Below are 18,199 nucleotides of genomic sequence, written 5' to 3' on the forward strand. Positions count from 1 at the left end.
GAATGCATGGACTGGAATTTTGTTATATTATTATTATTAGTAGTAGTAGTAGTAGTATTATTAGTATTATAGTGAGGAATGGTTAATGCATGCAGGGACTGGGGTTTCCTTATTATTATTATTATTATTATTATTATTATTCAGGGCTGGTTAATGTAGGCATGGACTGGGGTTTTATTATTATTATCATTGTTACTATTATTATTAAGGGCTGGTTAAAACACTTTCACTGCAAAGTGCAGCAGAGCGGCAAAGGAAGTGCTTCAACAACCAGACACCTTTCTCCACTAGAGGGCAGTCAATATGAGAGTAAGTTTAGTGCCTCTGGACTGGGATGTGTGGCTTCTCATCAATGGGGTGTGGCTTTGGGGTCAAGGGGTGGATCCAGCCAGTTCCCACCTCCCACAGGACAACCTCTTATTGCAACTCATTCATCCCCCATAGGCTCTCCAATGCAAGTCTATGGCCAACCTCTTGTGGGAGATTGACCATGGAGTGGCACTGGAGGACATAGGGATTCTGTAGGCATTATGAGATCCTCCACTGTGACCCTATAGAGTTGGCCATAGACTTGCATTGGAGGACTCTGGACTTCTTAGAGGGAGCCCTCTTCTTGGCCTTTGCAAGTCCTCTACTCGGCCATGAGTGTTGTGCTGGAAGACCTGGAGATAACTAGGGGTCCCAAATGGTGGCATTTACGTACATAGATGAGTCCAGAGAAGTATCTCTCGCGCAGGTTGTGGAGAACGGAAGCCTCATTGAGACAGGTGAGCTCAGCCATGTCCTCCACCTTGGAGAACTTGGGGGGGTTCATCTTCTGGATGTCATCCTTGGCGAAGGTGGCCTTGCGCCCGTTCTCGGTGAGCTCCACCAGCACCTCATCGCCCTTCTCCTCCTTGATGCTGGCCGCCTCAAAGCCATGCTTCTCGGAAGGGACCCAGACCAGGCGCTTGGCCGACCAGTCCGCCTGTGCCACCGTCCCTCCCAGAGGGTCCTTGTCCACAAAGAGGAACTTCTCATCCTCGCTCAGGGGGCCTTTCTGGGCCATGGCCGGGGTCAAAGGGTACCTAGGAGAAAGACAGACAGGTTCAGTAGGGGACAGGCTTGGGGTCAATCACGATGGGGACACATTGGCCAAGATATCAACTCCTAAGAGCCGGGCCAGGTTTATCAATACATGAAATCGAAGAACAGCTGTGCCGGATGGATCAATACATGAACTCTAATAGCTGCACTAGGTTTATCAATACTTGAAGTATAATCACAGCTGTGCTAGACTGATCAATACATGAACTCTTAAGAGTTGGGCCAGACTTGTAAATACATACAACTGAAGAACAGCTGTGCCAGATTGATTAATACCTGGAAGTTAATCATTGCTATGCCAAATTGATCAATATGCGAGATCTAATAGCTACACTAGGCTTGTCAATCCATGAAGTCTAATCACAGCTGGCCAGATTGATTAATACCTGGAAACTAATCATTGCTGCGCTAAATTGATCGACGCATGACATATATCAGCTATGCCAGACTTATCAATACATGAGATCTAAGAACTGCTGTGCCGGATTTATCAAGACCTGGAAGCTATTCATCACTGTGCCAAATTGATCAATACATGAACTTTAAAAGCTATGCTAAGTTTATCAATACATTAAATCTAATCAGGGCTGGGCCAAATTGATTGGTACTTGGAAGCCAATAACTGCTGTGTCAGTTTATCAATACATGAAATCTAATCACAGCTGGGCCAAATTGATTGATACCTGGAAGCCAATAACTGCTGTGTCAGTTTATCAATATATGAAATCTAATCACAGCTTGTTAAATTTATCAATACATGAAATCTGTCAGCTCTGCCAGACTTATCAATATGTGAAAGCTCATGACTGTGCCAAATTGATCAATATGTGAGATCTAACAGCTGTGCCAGACTGATCAATGCATGAGATCTCAGAACAGTCGTGCCAGACTGATCAATAGCTGGAAGCTAATCATCACTGTGCCAAATTGCTCAATACATGAGATCTAATAGCTATGCTAGGTTTATCAATACATGGGGTCTTATCACAACTGTGGCAGATTGATCAGGACCTGAAAGTGAATCATGGCAGTGACAAATTAATCAATACATGAGTCAGATTGATCAATACATGTACCATAATAGCTGTGCCAGACTTATCAATATGTGAGTTCTAATGATTGCTGTGCCAAATTGATCAAGACAAGAACCCTAATCATGGCTGTGCTATTCTTATCAACACAAAGCTATTAATCGCTGTGCCAAATTGATAAATTCCTGGAAGTTAATAACAGCTGTGCCACGTTGATCAATACATAAAATCTAATAGTGGTGCCAGATGTATCAATATACAAAATATGTTAATAGTTGTGTCAAACCGATTGATGCATGATCTCTAATCACAGCTGTGCTCAATTGATCAGCACCTTCCTGTCATCTTTGCTGGAGCAAGAGTATGTCTACGTGGCCTTTCATCCGAATTTTTATTTATTGATTAATCTAGTATCATTATCATCATCTCTATGTCCTATCATCAGAATCTAATGGGGAAAATGGGAAGGCAGGTAATTTGTGTGGCTTGTTGCTGCCAAACTGGGCTCATTAGAAGGTGTGCAAATCCAGGCCTGACACAAACCATCTTGTGATATCACACTTGTGGGTGATAAAGTGCAAATAAAAGGCACAAAGGGGTTGTTGACAGCCCCACTTTGTTTCAGGGTGCAAAATGGGAAGGCTGGCTCCATAGACTTGGCAGGAGATTGATGACTGAGGCTAATCTCCCGCTGCTTCCTTATCAATCGGATGTCGGCAGCGGCAATGTGGAAGGAAACAGGGCCTCGTACACTTCGCACAAGTGTGCAAATAATATTGAATTAGGAACCCATGCTGGTTTTTTTTTTATCCAGACTTCAGAGAAGCTATCCAAAGCTATAAACACCATGTTCCTATATTTTGGCAGCTGCAGCGTGCAAGGAAACGAGGCATCACAATCTTCGCACAAGGACTTAACAGTCCTTGCATAAACCTTCCTGTGATATTGAGTAAGGAATCCATTCTACTCCAAACTTCAGAGCAGTTATCCAAGGCTATAAACACTATGGAAAGATACTTCAAACTTTGGGTGGCAGTGTGCAAGGAAACAGGGCCTTGTACTCTTTGTACGAGGTTGCACAAATGTGCTCCTAAAACTGAGGAAGGAATCAGTTCTGGATTCTGGTCCAAACTTATGGAAGCTAGTTATAAACACCATGGAAAGCTGCTTTACATTTTGGATATCAGCAGCTGCAGTGTGCAAAGGAATGGACCCTCGCACACTTCGCACAAGTGTGCCCATAATATTGAACGAGGACTCCTTGCTGGCTTTGGGTCCAAATTTCAGAGAAGCTACCCTAAGCCATGGATTCATTTTGGGATTTTCCATCACCTTGGAGAACTCCTTTAAAGACTGAATGTCGCAGCTACAGTGTGCAAGACAATAGGGCCTTTCACGCCTTGCACGAGAGCCCCCTTCCACTTGTGTGACAGCCCTTAGCACAAGTAAACCCACAAAGTTGAGTAAAGGATTCCATGCTGGATTCAGGAGAAGTTCACCAAACCTGAAAATCTGTTTGGGAACTTCTATCATCTTGGGAACCTCCTTTAAAGTTCGGACTAAAACCCGGAGTGGGTTATTTGTGTTGTTCCCCATGCCATTTAATTGCAAAAGCAATTCGTTCCAATGCCCAGGCTCTTTAACTATGAAAGCCTTCTGATGTTAACCGAACCAAGACTTTATTATCCTTTTTAATTTTTCCAATTAGGTATATTTTCCTGGGATACAAAGAGCCAGAGCTGCAGATTTAGGGGAAGAAAGAGGCCCCTTTTGACCTTCTTTTAAGCTTTGCTCAATGTCCTTTGCAGACCTTTGCTGTTTGCACGGAGGAGCCCCAAAGGCTGCCATATATGGCCATGTTCGCCTCCTTACTCTCCGACCGGCCAAAAAGGAAGAAAAGGGAAAACTCCAGCGATAAGCACTTCAAAACAAAGACCTTTTAGGGAATAAAGCACAGCTTCTTTGCTTTGGAGTAGCAGAGGCTGTTTATGGCTCTGCATGCATCTGCATTGGGAAGTTAATGCAGTTTAACACCTCTTCGATCAATGCTATGGAGTCCTGGGAGCTGTAGTTTGATTGGGTATTCAGGAGGCATCCACACTGTAGGATTTAATGGCGTTTGGTACCACTTTGGCTGCTGCAGCTCAACGCAATGGAGAGTTTTCCTTCTTGGGCAGAGAAGGCTGGAGGCCTTGGGAAACTACGTCTCCCAGGATCCCATTGCATGGTGCCATTGCGGCCAAAGTGGTACCAAACTGCATTAAATCCTACAGTGTAGATGCATCAAAGCAGCCAAATGATGCTCACCCTAAAAAGTCCCCATTTATTGCCATGCAGAACATTATGCATAAATAGCCATTAAGGTGAGAAAATAATATTGAAATGATGCAAGTGATACTTAAACAGTGTATCAAAAATGGTGTATTAAAAAAAAGATGCATCACTTTTTTCATAGTTTTGTGAGCATCATTTTGTTGTTTATTGACTATTAAAGGATCAACTGAAATGGCTGCTTATCGATGATTAATGGATCAATTGCAATGGTAGTTTATTGACCATTGAAGGGCTGATTGCAGTGGTTGTTTATTGACAATTAAAGGATCGATTGCAATGCAAAGATCATTTGCAATAATTGTTTATTGACCATTAAAGGACCAATTGCAACGTTTTTTTGTTGACCATTAAAGGATCAACTGAAATGGTTGCCAATTGACCATTAAAGGATCAATTACAATGGCTGTTTATTGGCCAATAAAGGATCAATTGCAATGGTTGCTTATTGGCCATTAAATGATCAACTGCAATGGTTGCTTATCAACCATTAAAGGATCAATTGCAATGGTTGCTTAATTGACCATTAAAGGGCCAATTGCAATAGTTGTTTATTGGCCATTAAAGGATCGATTTCAATGCAAGGATCAATTACAATAATTGTTTATTGACCATTAAAGGATCAATTACAATGGCTGTTTTTTGTCATTAAAGGATCAATTGCAATGGTTGTTTATTGACCATTAAACGATCAACTACAATGGTTGCTTATCGACCATTAAAGGATCAATTGCAGTGGTTGCTTAATTGACCATTAAAGGGCCAATTGCAGTGGTTGTTTATTGGCCATTAAAGGATCGATTTCAATGCAAGGATCTATTACAATAATTGTTTATTGACTATGAAAGGATCAATTACAATGGCTGTTTTTTGGTCATTAAAGGATCAATTGCAATGGTTGCTTATTGACCATTAAACGGTCAACTGCAATGGTTGCTTATCGACCATTAAAGGACCAATTGCAATGTCTGTTTATTGGTCATTAAAGGATCGATTTCAATGCAAGGATCAGTTGCAATCATTGTTTATTGACCATTAAAGGAAGAAAAAAGCTTGCAAAAAAGGAAGGCATTTTGGGAAGTTGTTCCAGATATGAACTGATCATGAATTAGCAGGATAGCACTCCACTAAACTCTATGCCAATGCAAAACCCAAGTTTCATAAAGGACAAAAAGCCCAGAGGAGAAGATCTCTGGAGTTCCCATCATCCACTAGAATCCATTGACCGCAAATTGCACAATTTCTCTGCTGCCATCTGCTGCCTCTTTGCTTCAATCTAATAGAATTAAATAAATTCAGAATAAGAGTCCAACTCTTTATTTGGAGAGGTTTGCCTTTCCGCCAGATGGCTTTAGAGGAACGACTGCAATAAGGGAAACTTTCTAGCAGCAATTCGAGTTGATGAAGGCAGTTTTGGAGATATTGTCTATTAACTAATTGTCTATAAAGATTGGAGATTCATGCTCAAAATTGGCAGCTCATCTGCAAATCATTGAATACATTTGCAAAGGTGAAAAAATGCCCCCAGGTAAGTCTTCCCCTTAATATTATAGCATATTTATTCCTAATATTCCAGCATATTATTTTGAAGAAGTATATTATTATTTGTATGAAATAATACTATTCTTAAGATTTTTGCATATTTATTCATTTTTAAGCAAAATTCCAGCTTCTTGAAGTCACAATTTAGTCACAATACAACTTTGCAATATTTTGCGTTTTAATTTATAAATAAAGAAAACAGCATGGGTATAGTGATTTGAATGCTGGGCCAAGACTCCTGGGTTCAAAACCTATTCCTAGTTATGGAAACCCATTGGGAAAGTCACATTCTCTCAGCCTTAGACAAACCCCGCCAAGAAACTAGTCAACTTGAAGAGATAGCACAATAAGACACACCTGAGACGCTTTGGCGCTGCTGCTTATTGACCATTAAGGAGTCCGTTACATTGCAACAATCAATTGCAATGATTGTTTATTGATTGTTAAAAGACCAATTGCAATGTAAGGATCAGTTGCAATTACTGTTTATTGACCATTGGAGGATTGATTGCTATGGCTGTTTATTGACCATTAAAAGATCAATTGTAATGAAAGGACTGATTACAATTGTGGTTTATTGACCACTAAAGGATAAATTGCAATGATTGTTTATTGACCACTAAAAGATCGATAGCAATGGTTGTTTATTGACCATTAAAGGATTGATTGCAATGAAAGGATTGATTGCAATGAAAGGATTGATTGCAATGGTTGTTTGTTTACCATTAAAGGATCAATTACAATGGCTGTTTATTGATCATTAAAAGATCAATTGAAATGGATGTTTATTGATCATTAAAGGATCAACTGAAATGGTTACTTATTGATGATTAAACGATCAACTGCAGTGGTTGCTTATTGACCATTAAAGGATCAATTGCAATGGCTGTTTATTGATCAATAAAAGATTAATTGAAATGGATGCTTACTGACCATTAAAGGATCAACTGAAACGGTTACTTATTGATGATTAAACGATCAACTGCAATGGTTGCTTACTGATCATTAAAGGATCAATTGCAATGCAAGCATCAATTGCAATGGTTGTTTAAAGGATCAATTGCAATGCAAGGATCAATTGCAATCATTGTTTATTGACCATTGAAGGACCACTTGCTATGGTTTTTATTGACCACTAAAGGATCAATTGCAATGTTCGTTTATCCATCACTAAAGGATCCATTGCAATGATCATTTATTGACCATTGAAGGAGCAATTGCATTTGTTGTTTATTGACCATTAAAAGACCAATTGCACTTAAAATATTTTAAAATTGTGCTTTAAAAGCCCTTGCTGTCATGGAAACCTACAAGCCAGCATTGCTGAGCCTAAAGGCTGCAACTTGTTGCTTCTGCAAGGAGACCCCAATAATAACCCAATGGGGTGAAGTGGGACTCCCTCGCACTCAGCACCCAGGTTTCCCATATACTTACTTGGGGCCAGAAAAAGGAGAAAAGGTCCAGGAAGGAGTCCGGAAGCAGCACCACAAGCGACAAGGGCTTTTAGGGCTTCGCCTCTTCCCTATATAGAGCCCAGTGATGGGGAGGGACCCATAAGGACCACCCCTAAGGATTGAATCAACCCTAAAGAGAAATGATTCACATTTAGAACCATTCCTTTTCGCTCTTTTAAACTTTCCTTTTAGGACCAAACTTTATGGGATGCTTGGGAAAACCTTCCTTCTGTTTTGCTGTTTATAATTTTTTTTTTGTGGTGGTGGTGGTGGTGGGGGGGGGGTAGTGTTGTCTTTAAACAGGATGCATCACTTTGCTATCTCTTTCCTGCTTTCTCATGCATTTTAAAAAGGGGGATTTGCAGATGTATGGCCCAAAAGGAGCCTTATCTCTCCATGGCCAGAAATCCCTAATTAAAAGTTTGCAAAGGTCTCTCCATTTATCCCTATTTAGGCCTTATTTATGCAACATTTGAGCCCCGAGGGAAAGGCAGCCTGAGAAAAAAGCCCTGTCCATAATTTGTGTGTGTGTGTATATATATATATATATGCCTCCCTTTGGCCTTAAATGGGAAAAGGATCACTGCAAAGGAGGGAGGGAAGGCCAAGTTGGAAAAGGGTTTTCTTTTTGTTTTGCAGCGATTTGTAGGAAGGAAGGACTAGAACTGGGTCCCCACTGAGTTGCCCCCAAAACTTCCAAAGAGACCCTATAATAGGGTTGCTGTGAGTTTTCCAGGCTGTATGGCCATGTTCCAGAAGCATTTTCTCCATTCCACAGATATATAAACCTCACTTGCCAAGTTTCCAACAGACCTCACAACCTCTGAGGATGCCTGCCATAGGTATGGGGAAAAAACATCAGGAGAGAATGCTTCTGGAACATGGTCATACTGCCCGGAAAACTCTCAGCAACCCAGAGATTCAGGTCATGAAAGCCTTCAACAACACATTAGACCCTATAATATTTTACCTCCCAAAAAAGGGAAGGAGGATCCTCCAGGAATTCCCTACTGCATTCCGGATGCACTGAAAAGGTCCATCCCACAGAAATGGAAAAAAAGGCCAAATATGGAGAAGGAGGGTTCCCTGGGAAGGGGGTCCCCAGGGCATGTGCAGAGTGTAAAGGAAGGGCTCTGGGACCCTGTTTCCTCCAGATGTTTGCACCAGGCGTTGCTGCAAAATTGCTCCTCCAACTTCCCCAATGATCTCTGTGGCATCCCCTGGAAGCTCTCCCTCCATAAACACTCCATCCATCCATCCGCCAGTGTCTTAAAAAGGAGTGGAAAGTCTTCCTCCTTCGTTCCTTCGTTCACATAATAAACCCAGAGAGGAGAAAAGCACAAGGAGAGGCGAAGGGTGATTTATGAGGCCAGAGACAAGCAGGCAGCTCTGGCAAAGGCTTAGCAATGCCCTCCCCTCTTAGCCCACAATCAGCAGATCAAGGCATGCAAGGAATAGCATTTACTTATTCTTATTAGTGAGGGATGGTTAATAGATGCATTATTGTTATCGTTATTATTGTGAAGGCTGATTAATGCATGCTTGGACTGAGGTTTCATCATCATCATCATCATCATCATCATCATATTATTATTATTATTATTATTATTATTATTATTAGACCCAACTTTCCTTTCTTAAAGCTGCAGCATTGTTGCAAATGCTGCTGCTCAGGTCTTGCAAAGGTCTTGCATGGCTTCCTGCAAAAATTGATGAATCTGTGAAGGTTGGAGGTTTCAGGTTTGAAGCTTCTCCCTTTCCAGGAACAGAACAGAACAGTCCTATTTCATTCAATAGAAAAGCCAAAGGCAAGCCACAAAGTCGTTCTTTCCTCAAGGGCTAAGCTGTTTGGATGACCCACTGCTCGACTGAGTGATAAGATCACAGAATGCAAGAGTTGCAAGGGGCACCCGAAGGCCATCCAGTCCAACCCGCTTCTGCCAGGAAGGAGGGCACCCTTAAAGCCCTCGCGACGGATGGCCACCCAGCCTCCTTAAGAATAATAATAGCAACTCCAAAGGCCATCCAGTCTAACCTGTTTCTGACAGGCAGGAGGGCACCATCCAATTTCCCCCGACAGATGGCCAGCCAGCCTCTGTAATAACAATAATAGGAGCAACCCCAAAGGCCATCCAAACCAACTCTCTTCTGCCAGACAGGAGGACACCCTCTAAGCCTTTTCAACAGATGGCCATTCAATCTCAGCTTAATGATAATATTAATAATGATAATGATGATAATAATAATAATAATAATAATAATAATAATAATAATACTGGGAGCAATTCCAAAGTCCATCCAGTCCAACAACCTTCTGACATTCAATCCCTCCCATCAGATGGCCAGCTAGCCTCTGTAATAATAATAATAACAACAACAATAATAGTAATAGCAGCAACCTCAAAGGCCATCCAAACCAACCCTCTTCTGCCAGCCAGGCGGACACCCTCTAAGCTCTTCCAACTTAATGATTATGATAATGATGATAATATTAATAATAATAATAATAATAGGAGCAATTCCAAAGGCCACCCAGTCCAACAACTTTCTGACATAAAGGAAAACACATCTGATCCCTCCTGACAGATGTTCACCCAGCCACTGTAACAACAACAACAAAATAAAACAATTGAATCCTTCAATTGGAAGATACCCCAAGGAGCCACCCAAGGAGCCAAAGCATCATTTTAAATCACAAATATTAAACTTGTGCCTTGTTGCACTATGTTTTAATATATGTTAATTTTATTATATGTATTTTGTGGAAGTATGTTTTAATCTGTGTATGTTATACAATATTTATGATGATGTGTGTTTAGCTATGTTGTGACCCACTTCGAGGAGAGGCAGGTAAGAAATAAACATTATTATTGTTGTTATTATTAGTATTATTGCCATTTATACCCTGCTTTCGCTCCCTATAAGATACCCAAATGGTAAAACCCAATGAAATCAAATGTAAAATCTAAAAAATAAGAACATTCAAATAGAATTAAATAATGAATATTAATAAAATCAAAGGGAGGGGTGGTGTGAGTTTTCAGGATTTTAATTGTTAATCTGCAATTCATATATTTAATTCTATGCATGTTTTTGGATTTTCTATTGTAATGAAATGCTCACAGCGCTGTGAGTCTCCCCCGGGCTGAGAACAGCGGTATATAAGCAAAGTAAATAAATAAATAAATAAATTTTATTGTAAGCCACTTTTAGTCTCCTTTGTGGGAAGAGAAAGTGGGGTATAAATAACGCCAATAAAAATGATAGATAAAATCATGGGCCCCCAGTGGCACAACGAGTTAAACCACTGAGCAGCTGAACATCCTGACCAAAAGGTTGGCAGTTCAAATCCAGGGAGCAGGGTGAGTTCCTACTGTTAGGCCCAGCATCTGCCAACCTAGCAGTTTGAAAACATGCAAATGTGAGAAGATCAATAGGTACCGCCTTGTCATGAAGATAACGGTGCTCCATGATGATGCTGGCCACATGACCTTGGAGGTGTCTATGGACAACACTGACTCTATGGCTTAGAAATAAAGATGAGCACCATGTCCCAGAGTTAGACACAACTAGACTTAATGTCAGGGGAAACCTTTACTTTATAGAAAATCACATAATAATATGGTAATATATAATATAACAATAATATATAAAAACAATAAAGTAGCAGTAATATAATATACAACAATAATAAACATTATTATTATTATTATTATTATTATTATTATTATTATACTGACACAGCAAATGAAATGTACATGCTGGATTTCATACCACAAAATCACAAGTCAAACACTTCCCAAGTGCTTAGGACTGTGTGATGTATTATTACTATTGATAAGAAAAGGGAGAGGTCCCGACAAGTCAGCCTCACCAAAAAGCGGTTTGGTGTTTTCATTTTTATTTAATGCAAGGTCTTAAAATGGCCCTGACCCCTCCTTTCTCCAAACTGGATGGCCACAGAAACCTTATTTAGGTCATAGCTGCTCCTGTTGGTTTCCTCTCTTTAGATCTTTAGGCAAGGGATCCCTGACCCTCAGTCCGGCCCCAGGATGCTCTGCCCCCAAAACGGACCCTGAAAAGAAAGTAAAACGCCATTGGGGTGGATTCATTCATATGTACAGCATATATGTAGATATGTATTTATATCCCACTTTTTTCTTTTTCAAGTGAGACTCAAAGTGGCTAAGAATATCATATATACACAAACACACACACACACATACACACACTATATTTGTTTGGACATCAAGAGAAACCATAAGTGTACAGGGAAATATAGGGAAGGTAGGTAACAAATAAAATATATTATTGTTATAGAGTTTCCTACTCCCTGCAGGCAGTGGAAAAGAGTGAGCTGCTATTATTATTATTATAGAGTATCCAACTCCCTGCAGGCAACGAATTCTGATATTATTTCAACAATTTCTTATTTTCTTCCCAATTAAAGGCTCTCTCTTTAGATACATATGACAAAACATTACCCATTGGTTTGCTAAGGTTCCACTTTGAAAACTGTGAAGTCGATGCTTTTGGAAAGGTATCCTTTTCTTCATTACTCTGTAACAGCCGGGTGATAATTCCATATAACAGTGGCCTGGAAGAAAGAGAAAAGACCACAGAAAGAACGTATTATTATTATTATTATTATTATTATTATTATTATTATTATTATTATTTCAGTTCCAGCTACTAGAGTTCCAGTAATTTCCCCAAACTTAGGCCTATGGATGAAGAGGCATTGACTTTACAGGTCTTTCTGTTGGTAGACTGTTTAGAGTCTCATTTAAGAGAGGAAAGGGGTAAATCATCATCATCATCATCATCAAGCTCTAGCTACTGGAAGCCCAGCACTTTCCCCAAATTTTAGTCTATGGATGAAGAGGCATTTGCTTTCTAAGTCTCAAAAGGCAAAGATCATTTCCAATTCCCTGGGCAGACATTATTTAGGAGCTTCTTGCTTGCATTTAATTAGACATTAAAAACCCATAGGATTTAATGAGAAACTGCCAATCCTCACACTGCTCGGCTGCTGGGATCTTCAACAATATTGAGTTCTTTCACTAGAAACTCTCGGTCCAAGGGAACCTCTGGTTGACCAGATTCTGAAAGGGAAAATGTTCATATTTAATAATAATAATGTATTTCTTACCTGCCTCTGCTCACAGCTCAAGACAGGGCACACCTGAAACACAACACCATAAAATACCGCAAAATGCATTGATTCGACAGTGTAGAAGATGCACCCCTCAACTAACAAGAAACCATTTGGATTTGTTACTTCATTTTAACTATGTATTTTAAACAATATTTCCATTATATTTATATGTGCTAGGTTTTAGTTTCCATGTTGTTATGGCTTTAAATGTTAGCTGCTCTGAGGCAGGGAAAAAGCAGGCTACAATTATTATTATTATTATTATTATTATTATTATTATTATTATTACAATGGCACACACCCTGTGAGTTATTATTGTCAATAATATGGCACCCTGTGAGTTAATAATAATAAGGCACCCTATGAGTTAAGAATAATAACAATAATAACAATAATATGGCACCCTGTGCAATAATAATAATAATAATGATATGGCACCCTGTGAGCTAAGTATTAATAACCCCACCAAATATATAAAACCCTGTGTGTAATTCATAATTATTAATAATACGGTATCCAGTGCGCTGTTGTTGTTATTAATATTAATATGGCACCCTGTGAATTATTGTTAATAATAATTATTATTATTATAATATGGCACCCTTTGAACTTTGATGGTTCTTTTCCAGCATGGCAGAAGGAAGTTGGACTAGATTCTGTTGTTGTTATTATTATTATTATATTGTTATTATTTATAACAATAATACTATGTTACAAAATTTGACCAAAAAAATCCTGTTCCTGGTTTGAAAATTTAATTGTGCAGACCGTATTTGAATGTAGTTGTTATACTCCAGAAATGTCGTTTTTGTGGCTGCCACAAACTAGGTTGAATTGGTTTAGATATTCACTGAAAAACTATTGCAAAATATGCTGCTGCAAGATGTCCCTCCCACAAAGGCAAAGTGTTTGCAGTTCAATAAACGTTTCCCATGTTTTTATGATAAAACCAATTAGGAAATAATGACATTTATATCCCTGGATTGAAGTGACTGTACTGACCTTGAAGGAGCTGGGGTTGGTGACAGGGAGCTCTGGCGTGGACTGGTCCATGAAGTCATGAAGAGTCGGAAACGACTGAACGAATGAACAACAACATAACCCAGGAACAAAAACTATGTTACATGATGTAATAAGAAGACCCTCTGGAGAGAGAGGGAATGCTCACCAGCAATGAGGACAGAGGCGGCATATCTGTACTGGTTGAATTCCAGGTATTCGCGGATGAGTTCGTTGATGAGGAGGTTCTCCCGGGTCAAAGTGGGCCGGTCCAGGGTCTGGTCGTCCAGTGCAGAGAAGACTTCAGCCCGCAGTCTGGCCTTGACCGCACCCAGGGCCCCCCGCTTCTCCAGCGCATCCTTTAGAGCTGCAGAAATGCCACAGAGACCCCATCATCCACAGGCAACATCACCATCATCACACAGATTCATCACATTTATCATCTCAAAACAATGGGGTGCCAAGTTTGGAGGTCCTGTCCTCTCACAAAACAGGACCTTATGAATTATGAATAGGAAGGAAGGAAGGAAGGAAGGAAAAGAGTGAGAGAGCAGCAAGACTGTGTCTCCCAGAATCCTGGGGTCCTCCCCAATTATATCAATAAATAAGCAATAAGTGAGCTTTGTGGGTTTTGGTGGTTTGGCTCCAGAGCCAGGCCTGTCCTTTAGAAGAACAGGAACGAAGGAAGGCTGGAAAGAGAGGACGAATAGAAAGAAGAAAGAAGGGATAGAAAGAGAGGAAGAAACCTAGAAAGAGAGGAAGGAAGACTAGAAAGAGAGGAAGGATAGAAAGAGGAAAGAAGGTATATAAAGAGAGGAATGAAGAAAGGTTGGAAAGAGGAAAGAAGAAAGGGATAGAAAGAGAAGAAGGCTAGAGAGGAAGAATAGAGAGAAAGGATAGAAAGAGAGGAAGGACAGAACCAAAGAAGGAAGGATAAAAAGAGGAAACAAGAGATAGAAAGGGAGGAATGAAGAAAGGTTAGAAAAGGGAAAGAAAAAATACAGAAAGAGAAGAGGGAAGGCTAGAAAGGAAGGAAGGAAGGATAGAAAGAGAGGAAGGAAAGAAGGATACAAGGAAGGATAGAAAGAAGAAAGAATGGATAGAAAGGAATGAAGAACGGTTAGAAAGAGGAAAGAACATAGGGAGAGAAAGAGAGGAGGGAAAGCTAGAAAGAGAGGAAGGATAGAAAAAGGAAGGAAAGAAGAGAGGGAGGAAGGATAGAAAGAAGAAAGAAAAGATAGAAAGAGAGGAAATGAAGAAAGGTTTGAGAGAGGAAAGAAGGAAAGGATAGAAAGAGAGGAAGGAAGGCTAGAAAGAGAGAAATGAAGGAAGGTCAGAAAGAGCCAAAATATTGAATATATTATCCCCCCCCCCCCAAATTTCTCAGCTTTGTAGTGTTCCTGGAGGAGAAAAAACCCCAGAAATTATATTAATTAAAATTAATTGCATTAATTTAAGCCTCAAAATCCAAGGGCAAATAAGTAACAACATTAGTATTTAAAAGGTTTGAATAGCTGGTGTAGCAGACAGACATTCTACGAGGCAATATAGACATTCAACAAAGCAATGTACCTGCTTTGAGTTCTGTTATGGTGGCCATCTTGGGAGAGGCAAGAGAAGGCGGAAGGAGGCGAGGAGCGTGGAAAATGCCCGGATATAAACAATCCTGCTGCTCGGCAACCTCAGTGGGCGAAAGTGCGCACGCGCAATAGGAGAGAAAGGCTTTTGAAAAACTCCTCTCGCAGGAGTGTCTCCGCCTTCTGCTCTCCATTGGGTAATCTTTCAGCCAATCAGGGCTCTACAAACTGTTAACCCTTTCTTTTCCGCAGTCCTTAATAGAATGCTGGTGACTCAAGTATTTCTGCTTCATTGACTATTCTAAAGCCTTTGACTGTGTGGATCATAATAAATTGTGGCAAGTTCTTGGTGGGATGGGCATCCCAAGCCACTTTGTCTCTCTCCTGAGGAATCTGTACAAGGACCAAGGAGCAACAGTCAGAACTGACCACGGAACAACAGACTGGTTCGAGATTGGGAAAGGTGTACGGCAAGGCTGCATACTCTCACCCAACCTCTTTAACTTGTATGCAGAACACATCATGCGAGGATGTGCGGGCCTTGATGAATGTAAAGCTGGGGTGAACATTGCTGGAAGAAACATCAACAACCTCAGATATGCAGATGACACCACTCTGATGGCCGAAAGCGAGGAGGAGCTGAGGAGCCTTCTAATCAAGGTGAAAGAAGAAAGCGCAAAAGCTGGGTTGCAGCTAAACATCAAAAAAACCAAGATTATGGCAACAAGAATGATTGACAACTGGGAAATAGAGGGAGAAAACGTGGAGGCCGTGACAGACTTTGTATTTCTAGGCGCAAAGATGACTGCAGATGCAGACTGTGGCCAGGAAATCAGAAGACGCTTACTTCTTGGGAGGAGAGCAATGTCCAATCTCAATAAAATAGTAAAGAGTAGAGACATCAGACTGGCAACAAAGATCCGCCTAGTCAAAGCCATGGTCTTCCCTGTAGTCACCTACGGATGGGAGAGCTGGACCTTAGGGAAGGCTGAGCGAAGGAAGAGAGATGCTTTTGAGCTGTGGTGCTGGAGGAAAGTTCTGAGAGTGCCTTGGACTGCGAGAAGATCCAACCAGTCCATCGTCCAGGAAATAAAGCCCGACTGCTCATTGGAGGGAAGGACACTAGAGACAAAGTTGAAGTCCTTTGGCCACATCATGAGGAGACAGCAAAGCCTAGAGAAGACAATTATGCTGGGGAAGGTGGAAGGCAAAAGGAAGAGGGGCCGACCAAGGGCAAGATGGATGGATGGCATCCTTGAAGTGACTGGACTGACCTTGGAGGAGCTGGGGGTGATGATGGCTGACAGGGAGCTCTGGCGTGGGCTGGTCCATGAGGTCACGAAGAGTCGGAGACGAATGAACAACAACGACTCAAGTAGTGAATGCTGATATAGGCCTGGGAAGTTACTTTTTTTCTGAGTGTGACTTCTGATTAAACTCCAAACTGGGGGGTTCTGGAAGTTGTAGTCCAAAATAAAATCTGGGAAGTGGTTAATGGAGCTGTAATCTCCCAAAAGCAACTTTTGCAACCCCTGGCTTTGAGTTGCTTGCAATCCTGGCTCACTTATAAATAATCCAAATGGCAATTTAAACACCTGCAAACTTTATTTTCATCTTATCTTGGAGGCTACCTAGGATCAGCCCTGCTCTATACTTGGAGGGGAGGCTGCCAATGGACACAAGGTAGTGTATTTCAGAGAAAGGAATGAGCAAAACCAACTCTGATTTTTATTTATCGTGTCATCTGCAACCAGAACATTGTATTACATTTCTAACAGAACAAAACAAACAAACAGATAAAAAAAAACCCCACAAATTTTGCAAACCAACTCTGATGATTCCTTGCCTAAGAAAACCCTGGTTTTGCCATAAATCCACAAGAGGTCTAATGCGTTTCATGGCTCCAAGTGTTGGGTTGATGTCAAACATGAATTTGGGGGGGGGGGGGTGCCTAGATAGAGACTGGCCAGACCCAAAAAGAGGATCCAGAACACCTGGCAAGACAGCAAGCACTAAAGAAGATTTTCCCCCAATTTTTCCCAAAATAAAGTCTCATCAAGTTGAAGGAAAGCCACCAAGATGTTTATTTCATTCCAACTGGAACGGATGACGACTGCAGTAATCTGCCCAGAAGCCGACATAACCCACTGGGCAGAAAAACCCAATATTTATAGCCTTCAGATTCAAAATGTTCCCATACCGTCCCCTCGAGTTGGTTTTGTTATGATTGGTTGTGATGTCAGCAAGTCAGGAGGAGATCCAATGAGGGCCCTGACCCAGCTTTTGGCCGCCCAGCCAATGAGAAGGGAGGTGGGCAACAGGGAAACAATGAGAAAATGTCTAGTTGACTGGATTAAGAATGGCTGGTGTTTGCCAAATGACCCGGCAATAGCTTCAGGCTCTCCAGCCCGGTCTGAGTTATTGTTCTGTTTCTTGAATTAACATTTTTGTCTGGCCCCGACAGGCCAGGTTAGGAATTGTGGGGGTTGAAGTCCAAAACACCTGGAAGGCCGAAGTTTGCCCATGCCTGATCTAAAGAAGAACAGTATGAAATCGTCAACACATTGGGAGTCCTATCACAGAAGTTGCTATGATCTTATCTTTGGCTTTCAACTTGTGGAGGTTAAAGAGTTTGTAATTTCTTCGATATGGGATTTCCACTCTCATACAGGTCGTAGGTTCAAATCCAGAGAGAGCGCGGATGAGGTCCCTCCGTCAGCTCCAGCTCCTCATGCGGTGACATGAGAGAAGCCTCCCACAAGGATGGTAAAACATCAAAAACACCCGGGCGTCCCCTGGACAATGTCCTTGCAGACAGCCAATTCTCTCATAGAATAATAGAATCAAAGAGTTGGAAGAGACCTCATGGGTCATCCAGTCCAACCCCCTGCCAAGAAGCAGGAATATTGCATTCAAATCACCCCTGACAGATGGCCATCCAGCCTCTGTTTAAAAGCTTCCAAAGAAGGAGCCTCCACCACACTTCGGGGCAGAGAGTTCCACTGCTGAATGGCTCTCACA

General features: G+C 41.1%; 2 protein-coding genes across 2 annotated transcripts in view; both read right to left on the reverse strand.

Annotated features, from left to right (window-relative positions):
- Positions 1-9,017, reverse strand: part of LOC137095087 (myosin-11-like) — a 75,048-nt gene extending 66,031 nt beyond the window's left edge. Inside the window, exons 1-2 of the mRNA XM_067461311.1 lie at positions 7,425-9,017; positions 704-1,067 (exon numbers count right to left, since the gene is read on the reverse strand). Of these exons, the coding sequence (XP_067317412.1) occupies positions 704-1,048 (345 nt within the window). The 5' untranslated portion in view covers positions 1,049-1,067; positions 7,425-9,017. The remainder of the gene's footprint in view (positions 1-703; positions 1,068-7,424) is intronic.
- Positions 9,018-11,328: 2,311 nt separating this feature from the next.
- LOC132782087 (centrosomal protein 20) lies at positions 11,329-15,277 on the reverse strand. Its single transcript, XM_060786757.2, has 5 exons — positions 15,174-15,277; positions 13,771-13,968; positions 12,465-12,549; positions 11,929-12,041; positions 11,329-11,519 (listed from the first exon to the last, which is right to left on the reverse strand). The coding sequence occupies exons 1-5, from the start codon at positions 15,199-15,201 to the stop codon at positions 11,422-11,424; spliced, it is 522 nt and encodes a 173-aa protein (XP_060642740.2). The 5' UTR covers positions 15,202-15,277; the 3' UTR covers positions 11,329-11,421.
- Between the last annotated feature and the right edge of the window lie 2,922 nt (positions 15,278-18,199).

Source organism: Anolis sagrei, chromosome Y (genome assembly GCF_037176765.1).
Source record: "Anolis sagrei isolate rAnoSag1 chromosome Y, rAnoSag1.mat, whole genome shotgun sequence".
NCBI lineage: Eukaryota > Metazoa > Chordata > Lepidosauria > Squamata > Dactyloidae > Anolis > Anolis sagrei.

Excerpts from the sequence above, each read along its gene's own strand:
- LOC132782087 (XM_060786757.2), bottom strand. The coding sequence starts at position 15,201 with ATGGCCACCATAACAGAACTCAAAGCAG. Across the intron at positions 13,969-15,173 it reads CATAACAGAACTCAAAGCAG|CTCTAAAGGATGCGCTGGAG; the intron begins GTACATTGCTTT and ends GCATTTCTGCAG. Across the intron at positions 12,042-12,464 it reads GATCCCAGCAGCCGAGCAGT|GCCACTGTTATATGGAATTA; the intron begins GTGAGGATTGGC and ends TCTTTCTTCCAG.